The 19,749-nt window shown below is 43.9% G+C and overlaps 1 protein-coding gene and 1 non-coding gene across 44 annotated transcripts in view; both read left to right on the forward strand.

Annotated features, from left to right (window-relative positions):
- The first annotated feature begins 7,837 nt into the window (after positions 1-7,837).
- TRNAG-CCC (transfer RNA glycine (anticodon CCC)) lies at positions 7,838-7,908 on the forward strand. The gene has a single exon. It is a non-coding gene; the product is annotated as a tRNA-Gly (tRNA).
- Positions 7,909-8,273: 365 nt separating this feature from the next.
- Positions 8,274-19,749, forward strand: part of TIA1 (TIA1 cytotoxic granule associated RNA binding protein) — a 37,384-nt gene continuing 25,908 nt past the window's right edge. For 35 of the 43 annotated variants that reach the window (XR_013402394.1, XR_013402398.1, XR_013402403.1 and 32 more), the window contains exon 1: positions 8,295-8,523. Coding sequence is in view for 9 of the 43 variants with exons in the window: in XM_077958386.1 (XP_077814512.1) it covers positions 8,498-8,523 (26 nt within the window). In the remaining 34 variants the exon portion in view is untranslated. 43 annotated transcript variants of the gene reach the window in all.

Below are 19,749 nucleotides of genomic sequence, written 5' to 3' on the forward strand. Positions count from 1 at the left end.
TCCTCCCTCCCTATTCGGCTGAAGCACCTTGGTTCTTCACTAGTGCCCTCTTCTATCCCCTCCGTCGCTCCTAAGAATGCACACAGCTAATCGCTGCCAGAAACAGACCAAAGGGACAACAGTACTTACTGAGTGATCACCCTGTTGCGAGAACTGTCGGGTACGCAGTGAATGGGTAAATGGTGCTAGTTGAAAAGAAAAATGAGGGAGACTGAAGATAGGGTGGCCCAAGGTGAAGGGGGTGGAATAATAGTAACAGACATGAATAAAAGTAGTGTACCTGTAAGGACACCAGAATGTGCCACCCCAAAATACGCCTCTTTAGCCTAAGGATTATTTCAAGACGAAGACAATTGAGAAGATGTAGATACGTAGAAAGTTCTCCGCCTTCCCCCATTTGCCTAAAAGCAGGACACAAATTTTAAAAGGCAAAGGTATCCCTCTTCCCGCACAGCCTGGAAGGACAAAGGTTAATCACTGAAGACAATTTTACACCTGTTAAATAAAATTTATAGGAAGCCATTGGTTTGGACTGAGCTCCTGCACCAGACTAGGCCCAACAGACTAAACCAAAATGGAGGCACTCATGTCACACATGTTCCACATCACAAGGTCAAAACTAAGTTGTCAATCTGACTTTCTAAGAAATCAGGAGAAAGAAAAATAATAGCCAGATTCCCAAACAGATCAGTTTTAAGTGGCATGATAAGGAAATACCCTCTGCTTTAAACTTTACAAGGAAAGTAACCTCGAAACAACCAATTCACTTTTCTGTTTCTGCTTTCTTCAGCCCTTTCTGAAAGTCAATCTCCTCCACTCAACTCATTCTGTTTTATAGAATGAGGTGTTGCGCAATTCTATCATCGCATAAAAGCCAGTTATGCTCTTTAAATTAGTTGTAATTTTGTCTTTTGACAAACCTTTATCAGCCAGGAATCTACATGACAAACTTTATTAATGAGCCTTTTTCTATTGCTTATTTGCCTTCCCATAATTTGCCACCCCTAGAGACTCAAAATCATTTTCCTTCTCTTAACACTTCTCTTTTTTGTTGTTTTTTTGAGACGAAGTTTCTCTCTTGTTGCCCAGGCTGAAGTGCAATGGTGCAACCTCACGGCAACCTCCGCCTCCTGGGTTCAAGCAATTCTCCTGCCTCAGCCTCCTGAGTAGCTGGGATTACAGGCACGCACCACCACACCTGGCTAATTTTGTATTTTTAGTAGAGATGGGGTTGCTCCATGTTGGTTAGGCTGGTCTTGAACTCGCAACCTCAGGTGATCCGCCCGCCTTGGCCTCCCAAAGTGCTGGAATTACAAGTGTGAGCCACTGCGCCCGGCTCTCTTAACACTTCTCTAAACATATGCTGTTCTAGCTGGGCGCGGTGGCTCAAGACTGTAATCCCAGCACTTTGGGAGGCCGAGACGGGCGGATCACGAGGTCGGGAGATCGAGACCATCCTGGCTAACACGGTGAAACCCCGTCTCTACTAAAAACATACAAAAAACAGGGCGAGGTGGCGGGCGCCTGTAGTCCCAGCTACTCAGGAGGCTGAGGCAGGAGAATGGCGTGAACCCGGGAGGCGGAGCTTGCAGTGAGCTGAGATCCGGCCACTGCACTCCAGCCTGGGCGACAGAGCGAGACTCCGTCTCAAAAAAAAAAAAAAAAAAAAAAACCTTTGCTGTTCTTTTTTGAAGATGCTGTATAATCCTGAATTCAAAGCCACCTCTTAGAGATTTGCTCATTTCCCTGGTCTCTCTTTTGAATACATGACGTACATGTTTTTAAATTTCTGTTTTTCTTTTTTTTTCTTTCTTTCATTTATTTATTTTGAGATGGCTTCGCTCTGTCACCCAGGCTGAAGTGCAATGGCACAATCACGGCTCACTGCAACCTCCTGCTCCTGGGCTCAAGCGATCCACCCACCTCAGCCACCAGAGTAGAGTAGCTGGGACCACAGGCATCCACTACTATGCCCAGCTAATTTTTACACTTTTTATAGAGATGGTTTTTTGCCATATTGCCCAGGCTGGTCTGGAACTCTGGACTCCCAAAGTGTTGGGATTACAGGCATGAGCCACCATGCCTGGTCCTGTTTGTTTTCTTCTTGTTAATCTATCTTTTGTTACAGGGTCTATCACAACCAAAAACTCAGAAGCGTAGAGGAAAACTCTTTTTTCTCCCCTACATACCATACAGTAGAACATTATGCATGCATTAAAAAGAAGCCAGGCACCGTGGCTCACTCCTGTAATCCCAGCACTCTGGGAGACAGAGGCGGGCAGAATATCTGAGGTCAGGAGTTCGAGACCAGCCTGGCCAACAAGGCAAAACCCCGCCTCTACTAAGAATACAAAAATTAGCTGGGCATGGTGGTGCATGCCTGTAATCCCACCTACTTGGGAGGTTGAGACAGGAGAATCACTTGAACTTGGGAGGCTGAGGTTGCAGTGAGCTGAGATCGTGCCACTGCACTCCAACCTGACAGGCTGGTCTCAAAAAATAAAAAGTAAGAAAAAAGAATGCTGGGGCTTGGTGCAGTGGCTCACACCTGTAATACCAGCACTTTGGGAGGCCAGAGCAGGCAGATCATCTGAGGTCAGGAGTTCGAGACCAGGCCTGCCAATATGGTGAAACCCTGTCTCTAATAAAAATATAAAAATTAGCCAGGTGTGGTGGTGCACGCCTGTAATCTCAGCTACTCAGGAGGCTGAGGCAGGAAAATTGCTTGAACCCAGGAGGCAGGGGTTGCAGTGAGCCAAGATTATGCCACTGCACTCCAACCTGGGCGACAGAGTGAGACTCTGCCTCAAAGAAAAAAAAAAAAAAAGGCCGGGCGCGGTGGCTCAAGCCTGTAATCCCAGCACTTTGGGAGGCCGAGACGGGCGGATCACGAGGTCAGGAGATCGAGACCATCCTGGGTAACACAGTGAAACCCCGTATCTACTAAAAATACAAAAACTTAGCCGGGCGAGGTGGCAGGCGCCTGTAGTCCCAGCTACTCGGGAGGCTGAGGCAGGAGAATGGCGTGAACCCGGGAGGCGGAGCTTGCAGTGAGCTGAGATCCGGCCACTGCACTCCAGCCTGGGTGACAGAGCGAGACTCTGTCTCAAAAAAAAAAAAAAAAAAATTGGGTCTATAACTAGTGTCCTAGTATTATCAGTTGAGAAAAGCTTGTGATTGCATGATGGGTATAAAATGATCTCATTTCTGTAATTACAATACTTCACCCAAACAAACAAAAAAGAATAACTAGTACATGAACATGAATAACGACATAGATGAGAGGAAAATAGGTTGGCTACAAAATAAAGTTAAACTTCGAGAAAGAGGCTAGGCTCAGTGGCTCACATCTGTAATCCCAGCACTTTGGGAGGCCAGGGTGGGCGGATGGTTTGAGCCCAGGGTTCAAGACCAGCATGAGCAAAATGGCAAAACCCCATCTATATGAAAAAATATTTAAAAAATTAGCCTGGCATGGTGGTGTGCACCTGTAGTCCTAGCTACTCAGGAGGCTGAGGCAGGAGGATCACCTGAGCCTGGAAGGTAGAGGCTGAGGTGAGTAGTGATCACGGCACTGCATTCCAGACTGGGCACACAGCAAGACTCTGCCCCCCAGTCTCCAAAAAAAAAAAAAAAGATATATGTACCAGGATACAGCTGCAACATTATTTGTAATACAATAGGTTTTTTTGTTTTTTTGTTTTTTTTTTTTGAGACGGAGTCTCGCTCTGTCGCCCAGGCTGGAGTGCAGTGGCCGGATCTCAGCTCACTGCAAGCTCCGCCTCCCGGGTTCACGCCATTCTCCGGCCTCAGCCTCCCGAGTAGCTGGGACTACAGGCACCCACCACCTCGCCCGGCTAGTTTTTTTTTTTTTTTGTATTTCTTAATAGAGACGGGATTTCACCGTGTTAGCCAGGATGGTTTCGATCTCCTGACCTCGTGATCCGCCCGTCTCGGCCTCCCAAAGTGCTGGGATTACAGGCTTGAGCCACCGCGCCCGGCCTGTAATACAATAGGTTTTTTAAAAGTAGTAACCTGAATATCCATCAATGTCACTATGGTAATTTATTCAATTTACCATCCAATACATTGTGGAACTTTCATTTGATGGACGATTTTGCAACTATTAAAAAACTATTAGGCCAGGACTGGGCGCAGTGGCTCACATTTGTAATCCCAGCACTTTGGGAGGCCGAGGCGGGCAGATGACCTGAGGTCAGGAATTCAAGACCAACCTGGCCAATATGGTGAAACCTCATCTCTACTAAAAATACAAAAATTGGCTGGGCGTGGTGGTGGGCACCTGTAATCCCAGCTACTCAGGAGGCTGAGGCAGGAGAATTGCTTGAACCCAGGAGGTGGAGGTTGCAGTGAGCTGGGATCAAGCCATTGCACTCCAGCCTGGGCAACAAGAGTGAAACTCCATCTCAAAAAAAAAAAAATTAGCCAGGCATGGTGGCACGCGCCTGTAGTCCCAGCTACTTAGGAAGCTAAGGTGGCAGAAACACCTGAGCCTAGGAGGCAGAGACTGCAGTGAGCCAAGATCACTGCCACTGCACTCCAGCCTAGGCAACAGAGACCCTGAAGCCCGGCACAGTGGCTCACACCCATAATCCCAGCACTTTGGGAGGCCGAGACAGGTGGATCACGAAGTCAGGAGATCGAGGCCATCCTGGCGAACACGGTGAAACCCCGTCTCTACTAAAAAAATACAAAAAACTAGCCGGGCGAGGTGGCGGGCGCCTGTAGTCCCAGCTGCTCAGGCGGCTGAGGCAGGAGAATGGCGTAAACCCGGGAGGCAGAGCTTGCAGTGAGCTGAGATCGGGCCACTGCACTCCAGCCTGGGCGACAGAGCGAGACTCTGTCTCAAAAAAAACAAAAAATAAAAAACAAAAAACCCCTAAAAATCCAAGTGTATACATGTGCATCTGTATAGAGTAAAATGTGGAACATTACAGATGAATCTATTAATATTATTTACCTCAAGAAGGGGAAGAAGATACATTTTTAATATTTTCCTTATGTATCCATTTCGTTTGTAACACTAAACACGTTTTACTTTTGTAACTTAAAAACTACTCTACTTAAAAAAAAAGTACGGCTGGGAGCAGTGGCTTACACCTGTAATCCTAGCACTTAGGGAGGCTGAGGCGGGCAGATCACCTGAGATCAGGAGTTCGAGACCAGCCTGGCCAACATGGTGAAACCCCATCTCTACTAAAAATACAAAAATTAGCTGGGCATGGTGGTGGGCGCCTGTAATCCCAGCTACTGGGGAGGCTAAGGCAGGAGAATCGCTTGAACCCAGGAGGCAGAGGTTGCGGTGAGCCAAGATTGTGCCATTGCACTCCAGCCTAGGAGACAGAGAAAGACTCTTCTCAAATAAATAAATAAATAAGTACTTGTGCAATATCCATATAATGGAGTTTCATTTGGGAATAAAAAGGAATGAAGTAATGATACATGTTACAATATGGATGACCCTGAAAAGCATAATGTTAAGTGAAATAAGTCAGTCACAAGAAACCATATATTGCATGCTTCCAATTATATGAAATGTCTAGAATAGGCAAATCTATAGAGGCAGAAAGACTAGTGGCTGGGACATGGAATGGGATGAGGGTCAGGGAGTGACTGCTAATTGCTAAGGGTTTCCTTTTTGAGGTGAAGAAAATGTTATAAAATTGATTGTGGTGATTCTTGCACACACACCTCTGTGAATAAACTAAAAACTATTAAACTGAAAAACACTTTATATGGATGTCCCAAAAAGGTGTTTTAAAAATACCATCCACCATTAACATTTGTTTTATTCACCATCAAAAGACTAGTACTTGATATCTTTGAAAATAATCTGAAGAATGTGCCAGAGACTCTAAAGACAATTCCAAAAAATGAAAATCCAGAGTGTATCCAGTCTGAACAAACTACTTTAAAGAGGACATCACGTTTTTGTTTTTTGTTTTTTTTGGTGTTTTGTTTTGTTTTGTTTTGTTTTTGAGGAGTCTTGCTCTGTTGCCCAGGGGCGCACTGCAACCTCTGACTCCCGGCTTCAAGTGGTTCTCCTGCCTCAGCCTCCTGAGTAGCTGGGATTACAGACAGGTGCCACCACACCTGGCTAATTTTTGTATTTTAAAGTAGACACGGGGTTTCTCCATGTTGGCCAGGCTGGTCTTGAACTCCTGGCTCAAGTGATCTGCTCACTTCGGCCTCCCAAAGACTGGGATCACAGGCATGAGTTGCCCCACTCGGCCGACATCACATTTTTCGATGTGTAAATTCTCCTATGTTTAAAAAAGTATTTCTACAACTTAAACTTACATCATAGATATTTTCCAGTTCAACACTACAGATCTGATTAACAGCTTTTCAATAGCTGCAAAATAGTCCATAAAATGAATGTTCTGGCCAGGGGCAGCGGCTCATGGCTGTAATCTCAGCACTTTGGGAGGCTGAGGTAGGCGGATCACCTGAGGTCAGGAGTTCAAGACCAGCCTGGCCAACATGGTGAAACCCTGTCTCTACTAAAATACAAAAATTAGCCAGGCTAATTTAGGTGGTGGCTCACATCTGTAATACCAGCTACTGGGGAGGCTGAAGCAGGAGAATCGCTTGAACCCAGGAGACAGAGGTTGCAGTGAGCCAAGACTGTGCCACTGCACTCCAGTCTAGGAGACAGAGCGAGACTGTCTCAAAAAAAAAAAGAAAAAAAGAAAAAAAGGAAAAAGAAAAAGAAAAGAAAAAGAAAAATTTCCACACATATTCGGTGTAAATTGAATAAATTACCACAAGTGGCATTGATGGATATTCAGGTTACTCCATTTTTTTCTATTACAAATAATGCTGCAGTTGTATCTTGGCACGTAAATCTTTATAATTTAATTCTTTTATTTCTGTAGGATAGATTCCTAGATATCGGATTACTTTAGTGACATATATATAATAAGCAATATGAAATGCATACTGAGTATACTGAACCACATTTCAGAGCTCTAATTTCTCTGCCTCCTAAAGTTGGACCGAAGTTTATGTATCTTTTGACTTGTTTACTTTTAAGATTCTTGTGACCAATTTGCATTAAATAGTGGTTTTTGGTTTTTTTTGTTTTGTTTTGTTTTGTTTTGTTTTTTGAGAAGGATCCTCGCTCTGTTGCCCAGGCTGGAGTGCAATGGCAAGATCTTGGTTCACTGCAATCTCTGCCTCCCGGATTCAAGTGATTCTCCTGCCTCAGCCTCCTGAGTAATTGGGATTACGGGCGCCCACCACCATGCCAGGCTAATTTTTGTATTTTTAGTAGACACAGGTTTTCTCCATGTTGGTCAGGCTGGTCTCGAACTCCTGATTTCAGGTGATCCTCCCGCCTCAGCCTCCCAAAGTGCTGGGATAACAGGCGTGAGCCACTGCCCCCGGCCTAAACAGATATTTCTGAAATACTTTTCAATGTGCATTCAATACACGGAAGAAATGCAAATACAAATAAAAATCTGGCATCTGGAAATATCGTCCCCGCTCTCAAAAATTTGGCTAGCACCAACGAGGCAAATTCTTAATAAAATCTTTACTTTTTAAAGTAAAACTTTTTTTCTTTTTTCTTATTTCTTAAGTAAACATTTTAAATTGAAATTTTTTTTTCTGTACAGAGAAAGTTGAAACATCCATTCCCGTGTTTGGGATGAGAGAAGATAAATTATTTATGTTATTGAAAAACAAGATTATAGACTGTCAATAAACTTTTACTCTTAAATTAATAAATAATACATGACAATTCTTTTCACATGAAAGCCAACGTCTGCTTTTATTTCCTCCTAAAACACTCTGGCGGCAAGCTATACCAACAGCGCCGCTGGTGTAGTGGTATCATGCAAGATTCCCATTCTTGCGACCCGGGTTCGATTCCCGGGCGGCGCAAGCGACTTTTGCTTCTCGCTCTCCAAAAACCAAATAGTTTGAAGAGTCTTTATAAAAACCAGATAGCTTGAAGAGTCTTTATATATCTTTCCTCTTTTGGAAAGATTTAGGCTTTTTACTGTCCCTGAAGGTTTCCACTCCATTATAACTCGCGGTCGAAACACTAGAATCCGCAGCCAGAAGACAAAAAAGTTCACGCAAGCCTTGAAGTAGTTAACCCTTGCGCCTGCGCAGCCTGAGACGTCCCTAGCGTCGGGTGGAAGAGCGGCTGCGCAACAAGTGAACCTATGGATTAAGGTGTAGCCTGGCTGCCGGGAGGTTGAGAGTGCAAGATTATTCTGCGCCTGCGCGGCCCGGGTAACTTCCCTGGCTGCTCCTAGGCGCCCGGCTAGCCGCCATCTTGTATTGGGGCTTCATTGTTCCCGCTGGGCCGGGCGGTTTAGTGTAATTGCCGCGGGAGAAGGAGGCGGAGTAACCTCTGGTCAGCCGAGAAACCCCGCTATCCCGTAGCCATAACCGCTCAAACGATTTGGGAGGTAGTGAAGGGCAGGGAGTTGGACCCGGAGGCGGCGCCGCGACAGCAGCAGCCATGGAGGACGAGATGCCCAAGACTCTGTGAGTCTGGGGCAGCGATGAGGGAGGCGGGATGGTGGTCGTCCCGGAGGGAAGGCCTCGGCCCTGCGCCGCTCCCAGCCTATTGTTCTCCGTGGACACCGCCATATCGTGGTTTTTGTTTCCTTAGCATGCACCTGAATGCTTAGAACCAAGACCCAATCTGTGAGAGGACAAGGTGAAGGGAGACCGGGCTCAACCCTTTCAATTAATCCCTTCACTGTAGCTACACCATTGCTTGACCTTTGCTCTCGCCGCGGGCCCTCTGTGGTCTTAGACCTGGAGAAGACTTTTTCATTCAGATCTCTTTTTAGAACTTGTCGAACCTTCCTTTTGTCCTATGCTTTCTATCCTTCTCTTTTCCCGCTTCTCCCCCTTTTTAATTAACTTCTTCTTATCTTTACAGCCGTCTTCCTTTAATTTTACTTTTGATTTCCTATTGAAATTCTTCCTTTCATTTTCTTCTCGGTGATAAGATTTTTTCCCCCCCTTGAGGCTGCTTGTACTCATTTTCAGTGCGGTAAACTTTATTCTTGCAGTTGACATTGGAAAAAAGCCAAGCATTTTTCTTTAACCTCTGGCTTTCCTTCTGTAGCCCCCCACCGACCAAAAAGCCTAACCAGACACTCCAAGGATTTGGAAATCTCACCCAGAAGGAATGTATCAATTGTGGGGAAATTGATATAATATTATTTTTATAGTCGCTTGCTACTGTTGTGATTGACTTGGTGTTGAACGAGCGGGCCGTTTTTATGAAGCAACAATTGATAAATGCCGTAACATATTTATAGAGAATTTTTAGAGTTAGCGTTAAATTATCGGAGCGTGGATATTTTCTTTGTCGTGTGGTTTCCCCCACTGCGTTCTTTGTTTTTCAAAGTATTATCGGATGAGTTGATCCTGCCTTTGTTGGCATTTCTCGGAAAGAGAAAAGCTCAATGAGTTCTTGACATAGCTTTTTGTTTTTCTTGGATGACATAGCTTTTTGTTTATATTCTTGGAATACTGGCAGTTTGAGAGCTCCATGCATTAAAAATGCAATTTTAGGTTTCTCTTTGCAGCTTTCTAGATAATGAAGTTGCTCTGAAGTACGATGTCGTTTTTTTCACCTCCAAAATTTTTCCACTTTTAAGTTGCTATTTCTTATCTATATTGGAAATGTGGTTGCACTTGTTTTCTTAATAGATTGTCAGTTAATCTGTTAGTAACCTTGAAATTTCTTTTCTCTATTCCTGAGGCTCAAAAAGTATCTTTTCAATAGGACGTAGCAATTAGTGCATGACCTTTGTTTTAGGAAATATTGTATCTGTAGATGAATACTCCCTAAAAAACTAACTAGCCTCACGGTGTTGGTGGAGTCTCTTCCCCCTTGCCTCTTAGCTACGACAGCCATCAGCATTTTGGGTTAAGGCACTGCTCGTGTTTTATAATGTAAACTTAATATTCTTCGTTTGAAAATGTTTAATTTTAAAAACTGCCAGAAGCATCTGACCACGTAACTTTTTGTTTTTACTTTTTAATTTTTTGAGATGGAGTCTCACTTTGTTACCCAGGCTGCAAGGCTAGAGTGCAGTGGTCCGATCTCGGCTCACTGCAACCTCCACCTCCTGGGTTCAAGCCATTCTCCTGCCTCACCCTCCCAAGTAGCTGACATTACAGGCGGGCACCATGCCCGGCTCATTTTTGTATTTTTAGTAGAGACGGGGTTTCACCATGTTGCCAAGCTGGTCTCGAACTTCTGACCTCAGGTGATCTGCCCAGCTCGGCCTCCCAAAGTGCTAGGATTACAGATGTGAGCCACAGCGCCTGGCCTGTCCTCAACTCTTAACTATTACATTTATGACTTATTTTGCCTTGTATCCCTCACTAAAACACCCCATCCAAGAAACACTTCCTCAAAGTAGTCATACTGTAAAAGTCTCTTGTTTCTACCTCCCTCAACCCAAACTCCCATTTTTCCAGTCAGGCAAACCTTGGCTAAACATGAGGGTACTAATCCCTAAGTTTTCCTAGTAGTGCTTTTAATTTTAATGTAAGATTTTTGCTTTAATGACCCTGGAAGTCAGAGGCTTTTAATATATGTTCTTAACACAGTTCTTAGCACATTAAAAACATAGAGCCTCTTAATATATGTTCTTAGTCTGGTCCATGGTAAGTGATCAATAAATTTGTTTAAGAAACTGGTATAATTGGCTGGGCACAGTGGCTCACGCCGGTAATCCTAACACTTTGGGAGGCCGAGGCGGGTGGATCACCTGAGGGCAGGAGTTCAAGACCAGCCTGGCCAACATGGAGAAATCCTGTCTCTACTAAAAATACAAAAATTAGCTGGGCATGGTGGCGCATGCCTGTAATCCCCGCTTCTCAGGAGGCTGAGGAAGGAGAATCACTTGAACCCGGAAGGTGGAGGTTGCAGTGAGCTGAGGTTGCGCCATTGCACTCCAGCCTGGCGACAGGAGGGAGGCTCCATCCCAAAAAAAAAAAAAAAACTGGTAGAATTTCAAGCAGTGAATTAAGATTTTTCTTGAGAATAAAATAGAGTCTTAAGTTTTTATCACCCGCATACCTAAATGGCTCACTGGAAATTACTTCATTTGCTACATCTGAGTGTTCAGCATCTCCATGTTAAGTTAGAGAATACTAGTATTTGATTTCTTGTCACCAATACTTTGAAAACATATTCTGAGACAAACTTCCCTAAAGTTTATACTGCAAGATTATTTTGAGGAGTATTCAAGGTACAATTAATAAGTTCAAACATTTGTAGTGAGCGTATGAGTGATGTATACTACTATTCTCTATTCATGTATAAATTTGAAATTTTCCATAATAAAAAAATAAAAATACATGTATAGTAAGTCTGAATTGGCCTTGGTCACTTTAAAAATATTCAACTTGTGAACTAAAAGCTACACACTAGACTAGAAAAACATTGCTGGTGTTAGTTGATGAAAATTAAGTCCCTCAAATCCAGACACCTTAATATCCTTTGTGTGGTTTACTCTCAAATGCACAAGTGCTCTCTTTTGAGATAACTATACTGTTACTGTGTGGCTTTCACATTTGCTAAGAGTGCAGATCTATAAATTATAGACCATCTTTAAAAGCCTGCAGCTGGCCAGGCATGGTGGCTCACACCTGTAATCCCAGCACTTTGGGAAGCCGAGGTGAGTGGATCACCTTAGGTCAGAAGTTTGAGACCAGCCTGGTCAACATGGCGAAACCCCATCTCTACTAAAAATACAAAAATTAGCTATGTGTGGTGACACATGCCAGTAGCCTCAGCAACTTGGGACTCCAGAGGCTCAGGGAGGAGAATCGCTTGAACCCAGGAGGTGGAGGTTGCAGTGAGCCGAGATCACGCCACTGCACTCCAGCCTGGACGACAGAGCGAGACAGAGCCCAATTAATTGCTATATACTAATGTGAGTCTTGTCTGTCTTCTGCTCCATGGTTATCTTTCATTCTTGTTGTCTACCCCACTCTCCAAATAGTATTGGCCTTTGTAATTTGTATGAAATAAAATCTCTTGGATTGAAATCAGACCTATCTTAAAGATTAGATTGAAGGCAAGGTTGACTAAAATGAGATATTTATTAGATAATACTTATGTTTCCAAATAACTGCTAGTAATTAAGAATATGCTAGAAACATTACATTCACTCAGTAATATTGAGAGCATACTACATGGCTGTCACTCTTCTGGGAACTGGGGATACGGTAGTACATGTAGTAGGCCTTTTAAGAATGTATAGGCCGGGCGCGGTGGCTCAAGCCTGTAATCCCAGCACTTTGGGAGGCCGAGACGGGCGGATCACGAGTTCAGGAGATCGAGACCATCCTGGCTAACACGGTGAAACTCTGTCTCTACTAAAATACAAAAAAAAATTAGCCGGGCGAGGTGGCGGGCGCCTGTACTCCCAGCTACTCGGGAGGCTGAGGCAGGAGAATGGCGTGAACCCGGGAGGCGGGGCTTGCAGTGAACTGAAATCCGGCCATTGCACTCCAGCCTGGGCAACAGAGCTAGACTCGTCTCAAAAAAAAAAAAAAAAAAAGAATTTATGTAAGTGGCTGGGCGCGGTGGCTCAAGCCTGTAATCCCAGCACTTTGGGAGGCTGAGACGGGCGGATCACGAGGTCAGGAGATTGAGACCATCCTGGCTAACACGGTGAAACCCCGTCTCTACTAAAAAAATACAAAAAAACTAGCCGGGCGAGGTGGCGTGGTGGCGGGCGCCTGGAGGCTGAGGCAGGAGAATGGCATAAACCCGGGAGGCGGAGCTTGCAGTGAGCTGAGATCCGGCCACTGCTCTCCAGCCTGGGCCACAGAGCGAGACTCCGTCTCAAAAAAAAAAAAAAGAACTTACATAAGTAATTATGTTAGATCGTAATAAGTGCCATGGAGAAAAATAATGCAGGGTATGCATGGTAAGGAGGAAGGGGTGAATATTTATAGAGAATAATAAAGGAAGGTCATCCTTTGATAAGTGACATTTGAGGAAAAAAGTGAAGGAGATAAGGGAGAGCCATGCTTCTATCTGAAGGAGGAGCACCCTAGAAAGAGCTAGTGCAAGGGGCCCTTGGGGGCAGGGCATGCTGTTTGGTTAGCCTGAGGAGAGTAAATGTAGTAGAGGAGTAGGAAATGAGGTCAGAATGATAAATAGGAATGTTAGGGGAGATAGAAAATACCAGATTATATGGGTCCTTAAGAGGACTGTCTTATCTGAGTAGGAATGGAAGCTGTAAGTGGGTTTCAAGCATAGTAGTGGTATAGCCTATCTTAACCTTGAAACTGGCAGAAGCAAGTAGCCTAGTCAGGAAGCCAATCCAGGTTTGAGAGAAAGCAGTGCCTGTAATTGTAGTTAGTGCTGGTGAAAGTGATGGGAAGTAGTTGAATTACGGATATGTTTTGAAAATAGAGCAACAGGAATTACCAGTGGCTTAGATGTGGCATGTGAGAATGTCGACAATAAATGGATTTATTTTAAAATGTGTAATATCAGTTATCTAAAATGTTACAGTTTGTTGCAAAATATAAGTAAAAATGAAAAGTCTTGAGGATCGATAACCCTTAAGATGTCTGCAGGCATAGTATTGGATACATTTGTTCAAACTGGTTTACCTAGTGAAGGAGGTCCCAACTAATAAGGCAGTTTCAGCCATCTCTTGTAACAGATTATTCTTTGTGATGGGTATACATTTGTTACATAATAATAAGGTTAGGATGCTCATGTATAGTATATACACAAGCACTTACTATTCCACACAGTTTATTTTTGTTTTAATTGAGATAGGGTCTCATCCTGTTGCCCAGGCTCTGGTGCAGCGGTGCAATCGCAGCTCACTGTAGCCTCGACCTCTCAGGCTCAAGGGATGTTCCCACCTCAGCATACTGAATAGCTGGGACTACAGGCATGTACCACCGTGTCTGGCTAGTTTTTAAAAATATTTGTAGAGAAGCGATCTCACTGTGTTGCCCAGGCTGGTCTCGAACTCCTGGGCTCAAGCGATCTTCCCACCTTAGCCTCCCAAAGTGCTGGAATTATAGGTGTGAGCCACCGTGCCTGGTGTCTACATAATTTCTTCATTAGTAAAAGACATAACTAATCTTTTCCCCCTAGGGTAACTTAAGCAAAATGAGAGAATTTTCTAGCAAATTGCAAATGCTCAGAAGTCGTTCTGAGACAGTACATTTAACTCTTTAACAGATATTTATAGAGCAATAAGTATCACTGCAATGATATTGCAGTGTTCCAGGCAGTATTCTAACTAGCAGTCCCCAGCCTTTTTGGCACCGAGACCAGTTTTGTGGAAGACAATTTTTCCATGGGTGGAATGGTTTCAGGGTGAAACTGTTCCACCTCAGAACATCAGACATTAGATAAATTCTCATAAGGAACACACAACCTAGATCCCTTGCATGCCCAGTTCACAAATGCTGCTAATCTGACAGGAGGCAGAGCTCAAGCAGTAATGCTCCCTCCCCCGCTGCTCACCTCCTGCTGTGTGGCCCAATTCCTAACAGGCCATTGACACATAATGGTCCGTGGCCTGAGGGGAGTTGGGGACCTCTGTTCTGGATGGTAGATACCAACTAAGAATAAAAATGAAAACCTCTGGCCGGGCGCGGTGGCTCAAGCCTGTAATCCCAGCACTTTGGGAGGCCGAGACGGGTGGATCACGAGGTCAGGAGATCGAGACCATCCTGGCTAACACGGTGAAACCCCATCTCTACTAAAAAATACAAAAAACTAGCTGGGCGAGGTGGCGGGCGCCTGTAGTCCCAGCTACTCAGGAGGCTGAGGCAGGAGAATGGCGTAAACCCGAGAGGTGGAGCTTGCAGTGAGCTGAGATCCGGCCACTGCACCCCAGCCTGGGTGACAGAGCAAGACTCCGTCTCAAAAAAAAAAAAAAAGAAAAAAAAAGAAAACCTCTTATGGAATTTATTATTAGGTAAAAAACTATTCATACTTTTTACTCAAATTTTCACAGAGACCTTATCAAATTCTGCCTTTTTTTTTTTTTTTTTTTTTTTTGAGATGGAGTCTCTGTCGTCCAGGCTGGAGTGCAGTGGCGTGATCTCGGCTCACTGCAACCTCCACGTCCTGGGTTCAGGTAATTCTCCTGCCTCAGCCTCCTGAGTAGTTGGGATTACAGGCACCCACCACCACACCTGGCTATTTTTTTGTGTTTTTAGTAGAGACGAGTTTCAACATGTTGGCCAGGCTGATCTCGAACTCCTGAACTCAAGTGATCCGTCCACCTCAGCCTCCCAAAGTGCTGGGATTACAGGCATGAGCCATCACTCCCGGCTAATCCTGAAAATTTCTTACAGGCACAAGAGTCAGGTGAGAGTGGACACAGAAGAGATGCAGAGATAGTACAGACTTTTGTTTTTTTTGCGGGGAAGGGTTTTGCGGAAGAATGGCATGATGACCTTCATCTAGCATCCCTTAATGTTACCATCTTATATAACCATGGTATAATTATCAAAATTAAGAAATTAACACTATAGGCTTTATTCCAATTTTTCCACTGATACCTTTTTTATATTCTAGGATCCAACTCAGGAAAATACCACATTGCATTTCATCGTCGTCTCTTTATTCTCCTTGGTTCTGTGAGATGTCTTTCTTGACCTTAACACTTTTTTTCTTTTTTTTAGAGATAAGGTCTCACTCTGTTGCCCAGGCTGGAGTGCAGTGGCACAATCATTGTTCACTTCAGCTTCCCAAGTAGCTGGAACTACAGGTGCACACCACCACACCCAGCTAATTTTTTCTTATTTTTTGTAGAGACGGGGCATATCACTATGTTGCCCTGGCTGGTCTCAAACTACTGGCCTCAAGTGAATCTCTCACCTCGGCCTTCCAAAGCACTGGGATTACAGGTGTGAGCCACTGCACCCCGCCGACACTTTGGAAGGGTACTGTTTCTCCTTTTCTCCAAAATCACCATGACTTATTTTTTCTTAACTTACTCTGTTGGTTAGAAGTAAGTCACCAAGGCTAGCTCACACACTCAGAAGAGGAAGATTAAGTTACACTTCCTGGAGGGAGGTGTATCCAAAGAATTCATAGTCATTTAAAACCATTAGTTCGTTGGTCAAAACCTTTTTTTTTTTTTTTTTGAGACAGTCTCGCTCTGGTGCCAGGCTGAAGTGCGGTGGCATGATCTTGGCACTGCAACCTCTGCCTCCCGGGTTCAAGCGACTCTCCTGCCTTGGCCTCCCTAGTAGCTGAAACTACAGGCCCGCGCCACCATGCCCGGCTAATTTTTTGTATTTTTTAGTAGAGACGGTGTTTCACTGTTGGCCAGGATGGTCTTGATCTCCTGACCTGTGATCTGCCTCGGCTTCCCAAAGTGCTGGAATTATAGCAGGCGTGAGCCACTGCACCTGGGCCAAAACCAGTATTTAATAAATATTTTAGAGGTGGTACTTTGAGGCTATGCAGATACCCTATTTCCCCTTTTAAGGTTTCATCAACTAATGTGAGCTTCCATGGGTGGATCTTCCTATAGAAATTATTACTATGGTATGTTAATGGTGATTTTCTATTTCACTCATTCTTTCTACATTTATTAATTAATTCTGTAAGAAAAAACTATTTTTCCCTTATCCAGGATCCATTTAAACATTATTCATTGTATTTGGTTATCAGTGTTTTTTATGTCCTTTTTTTTTGGTGGGGGGACGGGGAGGGCAGTGTCTTGCTCTGTCACCCTGGCTGGAGTACTGTAGTGCAATCTCAGCTCACTGCAATGTCCACCTCCTGAGTTCAAGTGATTCTTGTGCCTCCCGCTCCCAGGGAGCTGGGATTACAGGCGTGCACCACCATGCCTGGCTAATTTTTGTATTTTTAGTAGAGATGAGGTTTCACCATGTTGGCCAGGCTGGTCTCTAACTCCTGGTCTCAAGTGAACCACCTATCTCAGCCTCCCAAAGTGCTAGGATTTCAGGCTTGAACCACTGTGCCCAACTTTCTGTTTCTTTTACTTATTTGTATCTTAGAAATGAGGTCTTGCTGTGTTGCTCAGGCTGGATTCAAACTTCTGGGTTCAAGGGATCCACCCACCTCAGCCTCTCAAGTAGCTGGGACTGTGGGCTTGTGCCACCGCTCCCTTTTATTCAAGAACAGTCATCTGTTGTGTTTGTTTTAGGACAATAATTTTTTGAAGAGACTGAGTTGTCTTATAAAATGTCCCACATCTGAATTTGTGGAATTGTTTTATATGCCCGATATCCTATAAACTTAAATTTAATTTTCAGCTTGGTTAGATTTAGGTTAGACTTTTTTATGTAAATATTTTATAGGTGATACTGTGTAATTCGTATTACATATATGCAGTGTCTCATTAGTTGTTGCCCATCTATAAAATAATTGAAAATTTTATCACTGGGTTATAGTGGTAACAGCCAAAGCTCTCATTTTTGAGGTAAGGTTTTCCCTTTGCAATGAATTAAGTAATCTATGTGATAACTCTGACACCTTGTGACTATTTCCACACCAACCATTCACGTAGTAATTTAAGCATAGATTAAAGATCCTTCCCTGAATCAGTTGTTTCACTAGGGTTTACACATTGTTAATTTAATACTATCTTTCTACATTTATTAACTAGCATTCTTTTGTAGAGGAGAACTTTTCTAAACTAGAGCTATTAGATTACACTATTTAGGAGTTCCTACTTAATAGGATAAATGCTTAATTCTGTCTCTTTTTCAGAATAGAGACTTGGTGCAGTAATAATTCCCAATACTGGTAAATTGCTGTTGGGTAAATGTTGCTGTTACTTTCTCTTTTGAGTACCATTATTTTACCTGATCTTTAAATGTCATTTGTTATTGACTCAGCATTTCTTCCTTTGCCATCTTAACCTTTTCCGAAGGCTTCATGTTAAGTACTCAGTATGTGTTTGTTGAATGGTAGATGGAAAGAAGAAACTGAATCCGCACTTTTTGAGCATGTATGAATATTTATTTTTCTGAGGAGAAAGTCCGTACCTTGTATCAAATTTTCTGAAGGGTACCTGAGAGACAAATGAGAAACTAACGTTTTGGGGAGACTGCATTCTCTGATTCCAGAACTGGTAAACCTCTAACTCTGTAACATGACTAGAGGTAAACTCATCTCAAAATCTCATTTTAAAAACTTATTTATAAACCCTTTATTGGCCGGGCACGGTGGCTCATGCCTGTAATCTCAACACTTTGGGAGGCCGAGGCAGGCGGATCACGAGGTCAGGAGATCAAGACCTTACTGGCTAACATGGTGAAACCCCATCTCTACTAAAAATACAAAAAATTAGCCGGGCATGGTGGCGGGTGCCTATAGTCCCAGCTCCTCAGGAGGCTGAGGCAGGAGAATGGTGTGAACCTACAAGGCAGAGCTTGCAGTGAGCTGAGATCGTGCCACCGCACTCCAGCGTGGGTGACAGAGCGAGACTCCATCTCAAAAAAAAAAAAACCCTTTATTTTATTTTTAGAGATAGAGTCTTGCTCTGTCACCTGGTGCAGTGGCATCATCATAGCTCATTGCAGCCTCTTAACTCCTGGGTTCAAGTGATCTTCCCACCTCAGTGTCTGAAGTAGCTGGGACCATGCCATGGGACATAGTGCCACCATGTCTGGCTAATTTTTTATCGTTATTTTTATTTTTTGTAGAGACGGGGGTGTCACTGTATTGACTGGGCTGATCTTGAACTCCTGGACTAAAGTGATCTTCCCACCTTAGCCTCCAAAAGTGCTGGGATTACAGGTGTGAGCCACTACCCCTAGCCTAAGCCCTTTAAATGAAGATCATCACAGTCTTCGGCCTTGTAATGCACTATTTATATGTTTATTGATTACCAACTCATAATCTGTGATCTTTCTACTCCCTTTCACCCCTCTTCTACTGATCAGTAATGTTAAATGGAAGGTTTCTCATCCCACTGTGAGCATTCAAAACAACTGATAATTTACCTATAACTTTTTAAAAATGTGTTCATTGCATAACCAAAGTCTACCTAAATTGAACAAATAAGGGAAATAATGTTAATTTAAAAATTGGGGGTGCCAGCCTAGCCTGACCAATATGGTGAAACCCCATCTCTACCAAAAATATAAAAAAATTAGCTGGGCGTGGTGGCAGGTGCCTGTAGTCCCAGCTACTTGGGTGGCTGAGGCAGGAGAATCACTTGAACCTGGGAGGCGGAGGTTGCAGTGATCAGAGATCACGCCACTGCCCTCCAGCCTGGGCAACAGAGCGAGACTTTGTTCAAAAAAAAAAAAATGGGAGAACGTCAGTGTTCTTAGTAATATTAATACCATAGAAGTAGAAATAATTGCAGTGCTTCTTAGGTTTGATTGTATAAATTTTTTTTCCTTTTTTTTTTTTTTGAGACGATATCTCGCTCTGTTGCCCAGGCTGGAGGGCAGTGGCACCATCTTGGCTCACTGCAAGCTCTGCCTCCTGGGTTCATACCACTCTCCTGCCTCAGCCTCCCAAATAGGTGGGACTACAGGCGCCCACCACCACTCCCGGCTAATTTTTTGTATTTTTACAGAGATGGGGTTTCACCGTGTTAGCCAGGATGGTCTCGATCTCCTGACCTCGTGATCTGCCCGCCTCAGCCTCCCACAGTGCTGGGATTACAGGCGTGAGCCACCGTAGCCAGCCTTCTTTTTTCCTTTTTAAGACAGTCTTGCTTCGTTACCCAGGCTGGAGTGCAGTGGCATGATCCAGGC

This window comes from Macaca mulatta, chromosome 13 (genome assembly GCF_049350105.2).
Source record: "Macaca mulatta isolate MMU2019108-1 chromosome 13, T2T-MMU8v2.0, whole genome shotgun sequence".
NCBI classification, from domain to species: Eukaryota; Metazoa; Chordata; class Mammalia; order Primates; family Cercopithecidae; genus Macaca; species Macaca mulatta.